Genomic DNA, 15746 nt, shown 5'->3' with positions numbered 1-15746 from the left:
GGAGAGAGCTTGCTTCATCAGAGAGGGGAAGTGCTTTGGATGCGGGGAACATGGACATATCTCCGCGAAGTGCCCTGAAAAGGCATAGAAAGAACAGAATGATAAAGACGAGGACAGACCTAAGAGTTCGAGAGCAGCCGAGGAACGTGGCAGAAAAGGCAGATAGAAAAGCGGAACTGGTACCACATGGCGTGGGACCTGCACCGAATCTAATGAATGAAAGTACAAACTTTGCCGCTTTTGGGACAAAGTGAAGGATCAGGAAGCTCTTTTGAAGGAACCAAGGCCAACTTCTTTTCACTTGGAACTGGCGGCTCGATTTGGAATTACGCCCGACAGACTGACGCCACAGGCGGAGGTAGTTCGACTGGCATCCGGATGGGACGTTGCCATTACACGGAGCATTGGCAAACTTCGTTTGCAATGACAGGGGTGTTCAGGGCACGCGAGTGATGTTCTACTCAGGATCCCTGGGTACCACCAGAACTACGCCGTTGTTGACTACCGGGCCGAGAAAGCGACTTTGACAAATGAAGGGCTCAGAGATTGTACTTGATGAACTTCAGTTTCTTTACTCATTCTTTTGGGAGAGAACTGAACGATGGATAAAGGTTGAATATGTTTTGACCTGATCAAAAGAACGCCAAGATTTTTCTCCACACTCATGCCGATTGCTTTTCAGAGAGCCTGAAGATCAGACCATTGACCTGATACCTTGAAGCACGTCACCGAACCGGCCACCTTACCGTGTGAGCCGAGTACAGATTGAAAAGATTATGAACCAAGTGAAAGACCCCTTGGAAAAGGGTCTTGTCCAGCCTGGTACTTTATCATACTGCTCTCCACTGTTGTTGGATTTGAAGAAAGACGGATCTTAGAGAATGTGTATCGATTATAGCGCTCTCAACGAAATCACCATCAAGAACAGATTTTCGATTCCTAGGATCGATAATATACTCGACTTGAAGAGTGGATATCATCAGATCCGAATCGCGCCGGGAGACGTCTACAAGATAGCCGTTCGGACGACTTTTGGGTTATTTGAGTTTTTGGTGATGCCTTTTGGCTTAACCAATGCTCCTGCGACATTTAACCGGATGATGGATAGGATTTTTCAAGAGTACGGGCTATTTGTTGGCACTTTCTTTGATGATATCATTGTTTTCTCCAAGAATGAAGCAGAACACAGAGATCATATGCTTTAAAGATACATTTTTTTTGGGACACTTTGTCTCAGCAACAGGAGTGCAAATGGATCCGGCCAAGATAGACACTATCCGTGATTGGCCCGATTTGAAGAATGTCCATGGAGTTGAAAGCTTCTTGGGACTGTGTTCGTACTACAGACGGTTCATTCGAAAGTTTGCAGAGTTTGCTTCCCCTTTGCATATCTTGATACAGAAAGAAGTCCCTTTCTCGCGGGGATCCACAGAGGTGACTGCCTTTCAGACATTGAAAGAGAAATTGACTACAGGACCAGATTTGACTTTGTTGGACTTGCAGAAGTCATTTGAAGTATTTTGTGATGCTTACGGTCGGAGTCTGGGTGCGGTCTTGATGCAAGAAGGCCATGTCATTGCTTATGAGAGCCGATTGTTCTCTAGGTCTGAGATGACAGCATAGATTTATGAGAAAGAGCTTTTGGTGGTTATCCATGCTCTTACTCAGTGGCGGCATTACCTACTCGGAGCGGATTTTACTGTCTTTACAGACCATCAGAGTTTGCGCTACTTCTTGCCACAGAAGCAGCTTTTGGAAAAGCAGATGCGGTGGATGAACATCTTGTCACAATTTCACTACCAGATTGTCCATGTGCAGGTACAGAAGAATGTGAAGCCGTTGGTTCTGGCTATTTTCGCGATACATCATAGGAGCTTCGAGGATATGGTCAATCAGTATGCCACAGATACAAATTTTGCAGATATTTTCACACGGATACGGGATGGGGAGAGAGTAGCTGGATACTCCCTTCAGAAAGGCTACTCGATGAGAAAGACTATGCTGTGCATTACACAGCCGTTGCGGGAAAAGGTTATGACTGAATGCCATTGTCCACCTTTTATGGGTCACCGCGGCATTGCTAGCACCATGAACGGGTAGAGAGATACTTTTTTTTGGCAGAGACTCAAAAAGGATGTGGAAGAGTTTGTGTGCAGTTGCTTAGTATGCCAGAAGGTCAATTTTGACAGGCATAAGGCACAAGGATTGTTAAAGCCTTTACCCATACCCACCCGCCCCTGGAAAAGTATTGAAATGGATTTCATTTTTGATCTCCCGAGAACACAGAATGATCACGATGATTTTCCGATTACATGGCATGTCTGAGACGATTGTGTCCGACAAAGACCCTAGATTTATGAGTTTGTTTTGGAAGGCGATCTGGGAGAACATTGGCACGCAGTTGCAGTTCTCGTCATCATTCCACTTGCAGACTGATGGGCAATTTGAGATTGCAAATTCAGTGATTTTAGATTTATTGAAGTCTTGTATCTCGGATCAGAAGACTCAATGGGAAAAGAACTTACCTTTGGTGGAATTTGCCTACAATAACACGATACACTCTTTGACGGGGAAGACGCCATGTGAGATTGTTGAAAGTGTTGAGAAGGTTCCATCCTTCCTAAGCACGGAAGATTAGATATTTGAAGCGGATGAATATTCGCGAGATTTGGATACGGCTTTTGCCAAGGTTCGCGAAACTTTGCAGGAGTCTGAAGAACGACAGAAAAAGGCAGCGGATCGCCATCGTCACGACTTGAAATTGAAGGAGGATGATTTGGTGCTCTTACGTTTTGAGAAGGTACGCCTATGAAAGAAAAAGGGAAAGGAGAGGCTTTTTCCAAAGCTTAGTATGCGATACTACGGACCTTTCCAGATCACTGACAAGATAAATGATGTCTCCTTCAGATTGAAACTGACAGATACTTGGAGGATTCACAATGCATTGCATGCGAGTCTCTTGAAACCTGTTAAGGGTGATGTGCCTGATGATGGGGGGCCTAATGAGCAACCCGAAGTGGAAGAAAACGAGGAGATCCTTGTTCCTGAACAGATTTTGGCACATAACGATACGAAGAAAGGTAAAGTCCAAAGGCGGTTCTTGGTTAAGTTCAAGAACTTTCCTGCATTTGATGCGAAGTGGATGGAGGAGGAGGACCTAGCAGATACTCCTCGGATTGTGAAACTTTACCTCGATGTTTTGGTTTAGCATAGTCTACTCTAAACAGAACCCAGAATTCAGCTTGGCCGGAGATCTGGTGCAGTGGGATGCACAAGAGGGGAGTCACTCCGCTCCCTTGTCAATAGATGCCTCGATTTTGATACTAAAGTCACTGATGTCTCTTTGAGTTTCAGGGATACTGATAGCTGACAGTATTCTGCTGGATGACTTTATGAAATGGAATTCCTGATAATGATACTGATTAGTTTCTTCACTTCTTTTGAGTGCAGGAACTGATAGACGAAATGACTGTAGCATTTTGGTCTACTTGATCTTGAATAGACATGGTTGCAATAGGGGTTAGTCAATCGGACATCGATGAGGTCCCGATTGGACCTAGATGTGATTGCTAGCTACATTGTTGATAAATCATGCTCTAAGATCCGAATGAATGTTGAATGTCATGTGATGTCCTGTGATGTTTGGTGATGTCCTTAGATGTCGTGTGATGTGACTGTCGATTTTGTACATGTGGTAGATGTGTGTTCCTAGTACGTAGGTACTAACAGTCAGTATCTGCTAAGACGGTTTATGGCTTTTGTCAATTTGTAGGCGTAATCACGGTCGATTACAATGCTTTCAAGAGGGGGGTATGTCACAAAGTGATGACGTGGCTACGGACAACAGAAACCCTAATTTTTGCCAGAAATCCTAAATTCTTGCAAACCCTAATTTTCGAAAATCACGGAGGTAATAAAAAAATAAAATAATTATTTATTTTTTCTGAAAATTTTTAGCGACGCAAATCTCAGCTTTTTGCTATGATTTGGGAGAAAGAGAGAGAAAAAGAGAACTTGCTTTTTACTGACTCTCATTGAGAGAGAGAGAGAGAATCTGCTTTTTCTTTCAAGCTTTTGGAGCTCCGCTTTTGGGCATCCCTTGTAATGTTTAAATTAGTGGTGAGGGCCTCACTTCTCAGAGCATTTGGACGCAGAGTCTGAGAGTGAAACCCTAACCGCTCTCTTGTACTTTGAATTGATTAATACAAAAAGAAATACTGAAACGGGCGCCAGTCTTTGGGGCCAATATCTCTAGGCACGGAACTCCGCCGGGCCAGTGCAAATCTATTGTGATCTGTGAATTGTTTTGAAGTGGTTATTTTGTGCATTCGCGATTGATTCTTGACTTGGAGTGTCCAAGTCTGTTACATCTGTACCTGTGCTTTGATCTCGTCTCTGCTCGACAAGCTGTCTCCCACCTATATCCAGTCACATGTGACAGGCTGTCTGCTTGGTGTGTCTTTGAGTAAAAGACGATGTCTATCCTCGTAAAGCTGTCCTCAAATGTCCCTACATCAAGGCGAAGTGACCCATTACAATTCCATGCTTCCATCTTTAGTGTGGTCCCATAGGTCTCACACCGTCATGCGAGCGTCGCTCCAATATTGCCACCCTTCCATCTCAGTAAAAAGCAATCTTACCTTTTTCCCTTGCTGCTCTAATATCCGGCATTACCTCCTGCATATGAGCAATCTGTTAGATCTTGACGTCATCTCCAAGAAAGATGCCCGTCTTCTTAAGAGTTGGTCTCTTCTTCAAAAAGTCTTTTTTCGCTTCCATGGAGGGGAAACGAAGGATACGTGCCCTTTCCTTTGAGGTTTCCCCCTTGCTTCCACTTTTCTTATTGCCTACTCTCCAGGCCCTCGTATGCATCGGCTCATTAATCCCCATCATAGTCATGAGTTCTTTTACCTCTTCATCAACATTATCTCGGTCTTTGAGGCCACAAATCCCCATGTGTAAGGCACACACACGCCTCCTTTGCTCCTCCTCTAGTGTCAGGTTAATGATGGTGAGTGTGGGGGTCGTTTCCTTGCCTTTTCCTTTCTTGGCGATCTCGATCCATTTCTCAGCCTCGTCCGCTTTTTGTTCAGTTTTTGTAATAACATCCACCCACAAAGTCGTCATTTCCTTGTGTTGCTCCTCACCTCCTTTGATGGCCCGCAGTTGTTCTTTAATCGTGTTGAGTTCTTCAACTACTGAGGGTTGAAACTCTCTCTCTTTAAGTGTGTTACGTGATTGCAACTCTGCAGGCTCCTTCTTGAGTAATACAATCTCCTGATCTTGGGCCGTCACACGATCCTCAAGTGTGTTCATCTTGCTTTCCTGGGCCGACGCACGTTCTTTGAGTATATTTATTGTGCCCAAGAGGTTGCGGTTGATCTTTCTAATGGTCTCGCACATTTCTTCTTTTCATTTTTGAATGGCATCCTCCAAAGGATCGTCCTTGCCATGTTGCTTCCTCATGTTGGAGAACCGCAAAAGGAGAGGGAGAGGGAGAAAGTTCTTGAGAGAGAGAGAGAACACTATGGATATGGGTGTTTCCACGTTATGCATACATGTTTCTTGCACATAGGTGTTCCCACATCAAGCATACATGTCTATTCCACACCTAGACATAGTCTCTGCAATTCTAAGTGCTTTTGAAATGCTTCCTGCAATGCTTTTGCACTCTGAAGTGTTCTTGCAATTCTGGATTTCCCACAGATTTTTCACTGTAGTCACTCTTGCAATTCTGAATTTCCCTCAAAAAATCTCAAAAAACTCACTGCAAATTCTCATGTAATTCTAAATTTCTCCCCAAATATGTAATCTGCAGATAGGGGATGGGGTGCCAGCGTGAGGGTTGGGAGCTAAGGTTTGTTGTACATGACAATGGGGGGGCTGAGGGGAGAGAGAGAGAGAGAGAGAGAGAGAGAGAGAGAGAGAGAGAGAGAATATTGAAAGGGGGGAGCCTATCCATAGAGGCCTATCCATAGAGAAACCATGTACCTCAAACCAGCATGATGTATCTCTCTGTGCTCTCGAGTGCCGTGAGGACTCTAGAGCCAACCAAGCATAACGATCTCATGGGAGCTCCCTAATGCTATGTATGAATGCCACTCATCTCGTAAGAGCCTCCACCACTAGAGGAGGGGCAGCGAGCTTTGCTTGGACGATTGCATGGCGAACCGAGGCCTTAGCCTTGATCATCGTGGAGATCCTGGAGATAAGTGGTCTCTCCATGTCTTGCCAGAGAGAGAGAGAGAGAGAGAGAGAGAGAGAGAGAGAGAGAGAGAGAGAGAGAGAGAGAGTTGATTGGAGTTTTCTTGAGGGATCCCTTCTTCGCATAGGTTTTCGAGATGCTTGGATTAGAGGAGTCTCAGCTCTATATAGATTAGGTTCTAGTGCAGTGACCATTGGAGGATTTGTTAGACGCTCGTTTGAGCTTTCTCGTTCAGTCAGGCAAGGTTGGCGGTTGGCAGCTTACTTGTATTCATTTGTGGCGGAGACTATGTCAGATTTCATCAGAGCACAACAACCAGGTATCAGAGGTCTACTCATGCCCATTGAGCATGAGCCAGATTTGGTCGATCAGGACGATACTGATGACACTATTGTTTTTACGCTATGCCCCGGATGTTTTGGATGCGACTCATCACTCTATGGATGTATATTGTTTGGCCAATGGTGCACACATCAACTGGCACAAGTCTTTTGGCATTCTTGTGGGGGTTGATGACATGCGGACCTAGGGTACGATGGATGGTTTTACTTGGTTGAGACCTGGTCAGTCTTGTAGATACTTGGGGTTTTAGGTAGGTCCGGATGTGACTTTGGACCAGTAGTTTGCACCTACTATGTAGTCGATACGTAGGAAGCTTTGTTACTGGTCCTTGCAGCATCTTTCTTTAGCTTGTCGAGTATTGGTGGCCAATCAAGTGTTATTGGCCTCTGCTTGGTATATTGCACCATGATGGATGTTGCATGAGGGAGTTATGGCGCAATTGAGGCGCTTGATTCAAAACTTCCTTATTGGGGGATCATACAGCACTCGTGACACTCCTGCTAGCGTGCTCTTCTTACCAAGCTCATTGTTAGGGGGTTTTTCCCAGGCAATGAACCTTTTAAGATGTTACTTCATTCCACCTACTCCTACCCATGGTGTTAGAGATGTGCACAAATGGACTGCATGGATACAATTTTTGTTTAGAGATGCTTCTTTGCATCAAGATTATCTCTCTTTCGTGCGCTCATTGTTACAGATTTGGAGCTCCTTTACAGAGTGCTTTGTCAGATGTACGCCTTGATCTAGAGGAGATTGTGAGACAGTCTCTTGTATGGAATTCTTTGGTGACCATCCCTCCCCACTCAGAGTCAGGAGAGAGACCTCAACAACTAGGGCAACGATTGCACGTTGATTGGGTTATTTGGGATGCTGGTCCAGCGAGCTCGATGAACACTTTGTGTTGTGATCGATTGTTGCCGGTAGATATCTTGGCAGAGAGGTATGATATCAGGAAAAGGATTTGTCCTAGGATTATTGAGATGGAGTCTGCCATTTGAGACTTGTGGAACCAGGTCATGAGAAGAGATACTTCGCTTCCACAGCAAGAGGGTTGGTGGGGTTACTTTGGTGAGTTTGGCACATCCCTTCTTATCACGTATTAGTTCCTTTCGTTCATTATTGCTAGAGAGCAGGATACACAAACGGATCCATTTTGACTTTGATGAGGAAGGACGATCAAAATCCTGGGTTCTTGTGGCAGAAAGTGATGCATGAATCCTTATCTCTCCGTAGAGGACGTTGCCTCTTGGAGGCTTTGGATTTGGGAGGGTCGTCCTTTATCTCAACTCTATTGGGATCCTAGTGAGTGGCAGTGGCCGTCGGCTTTAGAGGGACATGCTCCAGTCACCTTTTTTGAGTATTCTCTTGGGATAGGTCGCACGTTGCTTGTGTGCACTGTGTAGGCAGTCTTGGATGCCCAAATGACAGAGAGAGTGGTTACATGCAGCAGGTTTATCACACGCTTTTATGTATCAATTTTGGTCTACATTGTGGGCTTTGCGAGTGGCACGGAGGATGCCTTATTTCCATTGGTTGCTTACTCATTGTGGTCTTCGAGTTGGCTCATGGAGTGCTCAGCCAGGCTTCGATCCTGTATGTATATGTTGGACAAGTAGGATTGGAGGGACTCCGAGCCAGTGCCTTTGGGGATGCTTCACATCATCTCTTGTTTGTAGAGTTCTTGCATTACTTCTTTCCTGAGCCGGGGCGTAATTTGGTCTTCTTATGTGGAGAGCAATCTGATGGTTGATGCATTGTCTTGGTAGTCATTCTTTTTTTGAGGGTGCTTCCACTTATCTAGGTTTTATGTTGACAGCCTCAGATACCTCATCGATACCTTCTTGAACATGACACCGAGAGGGGATGCCTAGCATAATGCTCCTCGGTCCCGAGATGAGGTGTTCTACATACTAGTTGTCATTACATTGTGGAACATTTGGTGATGGCGTTGTTGTCACGTTCTCAATGCTGCACCGTCCTCTATTGTGGACATCCTCACAGACATTTCGGTGGATATTATCCACACTCTACATAGCTAGTGGGATTCAGCAGCGGGTGCTTCTAAATTGACTATTTTCTTACTTTTTGAGTAATTTCTATTTAATGAATCAGGATATTTAAATGTGTGCACTTGAACTGTTAGGTTAGGAACTATAGATCTACAAGAACTGATAAAAGTCGTCGTGAACTGATATCCTTGATATGTCATATGATGGGTGACATTAAGCTTCGTGAAGGAGTTGTTCCGTAAGTTCGGTGGGAGAGATTGAGTAACGGATTTTCCTGATGTGGCGCATGATGGGTGACAGGAGCATCGGATAGGGAATATTTTGTTGTTCTGAGGAGGAAATCTGAATTGGGTATGAATTATGCGTAAGTAAGCAAGCACATGAATGAAGATGGGTCCTGAGAAGCTTTGGATAAAAGGAGGATGTTTCTTAGTGTTTGGACATGCTTGGACACTCCAAGCGAGAAGTCAATAGCAACACACGAACAAAATTGCAAAATCATTGAACTTGAAGAGAGAGAGCGAGAGAGAGAAGAGGAGAGTTGATACAAAAGAGCGGAGCTCCTTCCCTAGATGCACTGGTCCCAAAGGCTGGCACCCTTTCGGTATTTCTTTATTATTGCCTCGCAAATGTACAACTCCCGAGGGTCCAACTCTCTTGGAGACTCTGCGTCCATATGATCTCTAAGAAGTGGCTCTCTGGGGCCTGGGCACTTATAAACATACGAAGCATGCCCAAAGCAAAGCCCCAAAAGCATCTGATCCAAAAGCATTCACTCCCAAAAGCCTTGTGCAAAATTAGCAGCGCAAATTGCGGAAATTCATACAGCAATGCTACGTGGCAGCCATTGCGATTTACAGAATTCAGCCCAGAGTCCAAGCTTTTGACTTTTTAGATTTTCGGCCCCTCAATCAGTGCCATAAGCTGTGTAGGGTTAGGTTTTTACTAAAACCCTAACCCGTTTTGTTTAAGCCCCTCGGCCACACTCTCTGAGTTCAATTCTTCTTATCCTCCGGCCAGTTCTTTCCAATTGGGCACGCCACGTCATCACTTTATGACACACTCTCAGCAGTTGGTGCCAGCGCTAGTGTGAGGAGACTCTGCCGCGATGGAACCGCAAGTGCTCGTGACAAGTTTGCGTACGGAGGTTGTTTTCCACGCTTGGAGCAACAAGTAATGGTTGTGCATAAAATCTTCCATTCTTTGCTACTGTGTTTGTGATTTTGCAGGTACTCCATCATGGAGGAGCAAGGAGGCTTCAACCTATGCTCGGTTTGCAGAGCTTTTGCTCTTTGAGTACAAACGTGAAGGTATTTGAGTTGAGAGCTAGCCTCTCAGGTTTTTGAAAGGGAAGGAAACAACCATCAGGTCTAAGATCTAGAACGGAGGGGTTGTCTGAGTTCTTGTGCTTGTAAAAAGATACTCCTACTCCCCATAATAATGATTCTCTGAAGGGGGGGGTTGGGGGGGGGGGGGGGCACCAATCCATCTTCTTTTTGCCAACATTGTGTCAATCTTCTCCCTTCTCTCTCTCTGTCAAGTTCTGTTTATTTTCAAGCCATTAATTGCTCGTATATGATCCTGCGTCCCATCTGGTGACATGCATCACTGCGTCTTTGGAGGCTTGCAGACAGACAACTACAAAGCGACGATGAGGTGTGTTTTGTAGGGAATGTGATCGTTTGAGTTGCATACGCCGACAACTGGAGGAGTTTCCAAGAGACGAGTTCCTAGGTGAGCGTGAGGTTGACACCAGAGAGACACTTAGTCACATTTAGACTGAGAAATCCGAATTCGCCTATCATGCTTCGGTCTTAACATGGATATTTAAAGTGGATAGGATGAATACGGATTTTTTGATACTTCCGGGAACGTTCCCAACGGACTTCTATTGGAGCCTTATGTGATTTTGCAGACAGGTTATATACCGATCCTGATGAGGTCCTTGACATAGCTTCGTATTATTTTGAGCATTTGTTTATTGTTGATCAGCTTACTAATGATATTTTTGGCCAGAGAAGAGGTTTTGTCTCGTGTACGGGCTGTGGTTACAGAGGCTATGCGCCATCCGTTACTAGATCCCTTCTATATGCAGGAGATGCATGACGTAGTGGTTGGCCTAGATGGTGCCTCTTGTCCTTGAGAGGATGGGTTGACTATACATTTCTTTATCTTGGATGCACTCAGACCCGTTATGCTTTTAGGGTAACAACACATATTTGACATAGGAGTGATGCCTGCCTCTTGTGGTGAGCACATGTAGCATTTCCGACGAAGAAGCGGTTGCACAGCCGCTACATTCACTTCATCTCGAGCACATCCACGCCGTTTTAGAGAGAGAGAGAGAGAGAGAGAGAGAGAGAGAGAGAGAGAGAGAGAGAGAGAGAGAGAGAGAGAGAGATACCCGGGTAGAGAGACAAATACGAGAGAAGAAAGCCGCTTTTTAGAAAATGCAGGCTCAGTCAGTGAGCTTCCCGCCATGCGAACGTTGCACAACGGCTATGAACATGAAGGAGCAGGGTATGGCGTTTTGATGGAAACGGTGTGAGAGCCGATGTTAATTTGTAGGGGTGTGGTGGGCTAGCAGTGGGTCTTCTGCACTTTTTCATCGACTTTAGCCACTGGGCCCTTGCATGTGCACATCGTATCTATGTGTTAAGGACTTATTTCTCTTATGCCGAAAGGCAGAGATACATCGTCTCTCCGACAGTGAAGACCGATCACTCTCATGTCTACCGTGTATAAGATCTTTGCTCGCATGATTAGTATGCGTTTGAAACCTTGTATGCCATATCTCATCCATGCTTCATAGACAGGTTTCACAAGGCAATCGAATGGGCCCATCAGACAGATCAGCCTATAGTGTTCATGTTTCTTTATTTCGAGAAGGCTTATGATAGAGTAGATTGGGGTTTCTTGCAGGGCACTATTGAGAGGATGGGTTTGCCATTGCAGTGGATCAGAGGTGTATCTGCATTATACCGTACTGCTTCCAGCGTTGCCACGATTAGAGGCCACATTGGACGGTGTTTTCCTTTGTCTCTTTTGGTCTGACAGGGCTGTCCCTTGGCAACCTACTTATTTCGGTTTTTTGCTGAGGCCATGTCTCTCTTCTTGCGCCACAGAACCCTGCAGTTGAGAGGTCTTACTATGCCTTTTCCCGACTTGCGAGATTTGTTGGATCAACAGTATGCAGATGACACGATGCTCTTTGTATGATATGACACACCCACCTTGGACAGTCTACGTGATGCTCTTGCTACCTTTTGCTTGGCGTGTGGTAATCTTTTGGTTCTCTTGTAGGAGTGGATGAGGATTGTGAGTGGGGTGCGTAGGATCATTTCACTTGGCCACCTAAAGGGCAGACTTGCAGATATTTGGGTTTCCATGTTGGCATTGATGTGTCAGTCGAGCAGTAGTTTGCGCGCGTACTACAAGCTATCGGGAAGAAACTTTGCCATTGGTTATCCTTGCATTTATCTTTGGCTGGCTGAGCCCTTGTGGTGAATCAGGTTCTTCTTGCGATGGTTTGGTTTACCACATCTTGCATGACTCTTCACTCTGTCATCATGGCACGTTTGAGGCGCCTTGTACACAACTTTCTGTGGGGTGGCCTAGATGGCTCTATTGACACGCGACCACGAGCCCATTGGGACACATTCATTTTGCCAAGAGAGGAGGGAGGATTGGGGAGTATTGATTCAGAGATGTAGAGCAAGGCACTACTTGCCCAGCTCATAATACGTGGATTGTTTCCAAGGGTGGAGCCTTGGAAACAGTTTTTGCACCATGCTTTGTCACATACCTCTCCTCGTCTTGGATCTCTAAATACTTCCGGTGTTTGCCGCCCGAGTCAGGTTCATCTTCACAGATGCACCCTTGGATACATCCCATTTGTCACCATGTATACGCTGCTTGATGTGGATTTGGAAGGAATTACTTCTTGCTTTGATTTGACACCCGCCGCCTTGTGTCGAGGAGGTAGCGAGGCAACCACTTGTCTGGATTGCATATGTGACAGATTCAGAAGGCCACCAGCTAGGCGAAAGGACTCACTTTGAAATGGCTAGATGGGATGACGGGCCTGCATGCACTTTACACCGTTGGTCAGATGCTTGCTTGGTTGGGGCATAAATTATTGGAGCTACCTACGGGATCCCCGGAGGGGTTGTTGCCCATGTCAGAGAGATTGATGAGGCTATTCCACCTGACTAGCATGCCTTTTTTGGGGGACAAACTCTTTTACCTTCTTATCAAGGATGGCGGGTGTACTTCCATCCTCAGTTGGGACACCCAATTGTTACTCAGCAGGGGACATCAAGCTTTCATGGACGTCACATTAGAGTGGAGTTTCAGGGTGAGGTTCAATCTGATCAACAGTCGACTGCCCATTGGCATCCTGTTAGAGTGGTAGGCTCTTCCCAGAGGAGGTGATGTGTTGACACTATTTTCATTGCTAAGGAGGCACCACTTTGGAGACTGTGGATTTGGCAGGGAAAGCCCCTTGTTCAGTTCTGGGATCCTGGTGAGTGATACTGTCCTTGGTTGAGTGATGATGGAGCCCCTCTATCCTTTTTTGAGTACATTGTCTCCCCCTGGGAGGAGGCTTCTTTTGCAGACCGGCATCGACCTCACCGTCCACGCCAGTCAGAGGTATGGCAAGATCAATGTATCCTCCCAGCTTTCCAACGACAGTTTTGGTCATTCATCTGGACCCCGGATCGGCCGCAGGGTATGTTTTTCATGTGGATGATAGCACAGGCAGGGTTGCCTATTGGCACTTGGTCGGCAATAACTGGTCATGATCCGACTTGTGAGAAATGTACTTCAGAGCGTGTGTCTTTGAGGCACTGCTTCTGGTCTGTCCACATGCGCAACCAGTGTGCATGGCAGTTTGTTGTTTGTTGATCAGTGTGCGCATCCATAATGGGTTTGTGACGTGGGGGGCAGTTGCCTGGCTTTTGCAATTTCCGGGGTCACACCTTTTTTCGAGGACTTGTCGACATGTTTAGTCTTCATGCTTAATCCCTTAGGTATAGACCAGGCACTCTGCAGATGATCCTAGATGCAAGTCATCAGTTGGATTTCTGCCAGGGAGAGACAATTTTCACAACGATATGCAGCATGACGCTTTTCACCATGTGGAAGGCTCGATGTGCTCACATTCTGGGCTCACAGTCCTCCCCTACGTCCACCATTTTGACAGCCATTTGGATTTAGCTGTTGCATACTCTTCGCAGTCAGTGGGATTCTTCAGCCGGCTCCTCCAGGCAGCAGAGCAGCGTCGATGCGTCTTTCTTCATACATGGGCAAGGTCATCCGTTCTTTTCTGTCAGGATCATGCCCACACCACGTGGCATTATGCACCCCCACAGTGGCTCATTTTACGCTCATCGTATAGTGTCTTTTAGGTCACCTTGATGTTTACATAGCCTACAAATTGTTACCCCGCTTTTGTACTTTCTCTGGGTGATAGGCCATTGAGAATCTCCAAAGGTCTCTTATGCACACAGCTAATAGACCCCCTTTTTTTGGTTGAGAGAGAGAGAGAAATGAAATGAAATGTTATATTAACGTCTTCAAAAGGCCAAAATGACCTATGAGACCAATCTGTTACAAAATAGTGAATCTGATACCATGTCTGGGTACAAAAACACTAGAACAAAAATACTACTACTACTACTACTAGAATCTATCCTCATCTGCACTCTAGAGAGAGAGAGAGAGCTTGTTTTGCAGCATCTTGATGCAGACCGAGGCAGACTGCAGACATCCAATAGAAGCAGGGCAGCCGTTAGAGATATTGTGCAATTTGTGCCACTGCGAAATGCTACAGGTAAATTTCACGGAGATGTCAATTTGTCGAACACATGTTTTTTCTAGTGGTGGACATGATTGTTATGGATGTGCAGGGGCTGTTTCTATCTCTCACATGTTACTCGCCGAACTTCCCTCCCAATTTCTGGAGTACATGGCTTTGTCAAATCTTCTTCCTACATGAATGCATGAGGGGATGTTTGAATTGTGGTGGTCAATATACTATCTGGCTTGTTCATCAAATTTACTACTTGCTGAGGGTTTCAGGGAGAACCTAGTGGCGCTTTTGGCTCTTGTTATCCTGCGTGTACGTTGAAAAGCCTACTGCCTTCTTGCATTACGATCCTCTGTGACAAAGGCGCGCCAGCCAAGTGAGCCACTCAGATCACGGTGAAAGTGTATTATATAGTCCTTTTGATCAAAAGTTTTGTCAAGGCTTTCGGAGTTTTCCCTCTTTTTTGACATCTCTTACCGATGAAATTAAAAAGATACCACATTCAATTGCAATAAGACAAAATTCGTTTGAACTATGTAGTAAGTATACTAGTTGTTTGGTACAAGCATTTGTGGCATTCTTCCCAAAACTTTGCTTCATACACAATTCCTCAAAAGTGTGTGCTGGCTCTAAAATGTAAATGATTGCACCGCTTGTGGTTTTTTGGATACATCCATAACAGTAGAAATGTCCATCATGGGGCTCTTTCAACCTGTTTATATGGCTAAACTTGGGTGTTGGTGCCTAACACTAAGTGTGTTGTGAGCTTGCCGGGGTAGTGTTAGATATCTTTTATTGTTGATAATTGCACACATTATTGGGGGATACTAGCTAAATGTACATTGTAGAATCTATCATATCCAAGTGTATTGTGAGCTTGAGGGGACTATTAGATATTTTATGTTGTGGTTGATAATTGTACATTGTAAACTACCTGCACACGAGAGGAATGAAGATGGAGTGAGAGCAACACATTGGACGTTGTAGTGTGCGCGTGCAGCTTTGTGTTACATGTTCATCATTTCTATACTCTATGCTACTCAACAACAATAATGCATCTAGATAAACCTAAACAAAGAACTAGTAATTGAGAAAGATCCTTATTTCTTGCAAGATAAATACGTCAAAACAAAAGATTAATTTGTGGGGAAGAACTCACGGATCCCCCTTGCATGGACAGAGCAAATGGAGATTACACTTAGTACCGTATCACCAATTTGGCTTTGTCGTTGCCTCCTAGTAATGGAACACTGGTACCCTCCCCAGGCTCATCACACTAGTAAACTCCCTTTATAATACTTAAGCTAAAGGTCAATAGGGACTAAGCCCACTAGAAAGCCCTAGTACATTGCACACAATGTTGACTAAATCGGATTAG

At 45.2% G+C, this 15746-nt stretch overlaps 1 protein-coding gene across 4 annotated transcripts in view; it reads left to right on the top strand.

The window, feature by feature from the left end:
* The window catches only part of LOC147458904 (protein BONZAI 1-like), a 125071-nt gene extending 109986 nt beyond the window's left edge, over positions 1-15085 (top strand). For all 4 annotated transcript variants that reach the window (XM_086510321.1, XM_086510319.1, XM_086510322.1 and 1 more), the window contains 2 exons: positions 14296-14392; positions 14469-15085. In XM_086510321.1, coding sequence (XP_086366447.1) covers positions 14296-14392; positions 14469-14557 — 186 coding nt within the window. In that variant the 3' untranslated portion in view covers positions 14558-15085. The remainder of the gene's footprint in view (positions 1-14295; positions 14393-14468) is intronic.
* Positions 15086-15746: the final 661 nt, after the last annotated feature.

This window comes from Adiantum capillus-veneris, chromosome 4 (genome assembly GCF_014529385.1).
Source record: "Adiantum capillus-veneris isolate H3 chromosome 4, ASM1452938v2, whole genome shotgun sequence".
NCBI classification, from domain to species: Eukaryota; Viridiplantae; Streptophyta; class Polypodiopsida; order Polypodiales; family Pteridaceae; genus Adiantum; species Adiantum capillus-veneris.
Note: the sequence above shows the minus strand (reverse complement) of the source record. Positions and strands in the feature narration are given on the sequence as shown.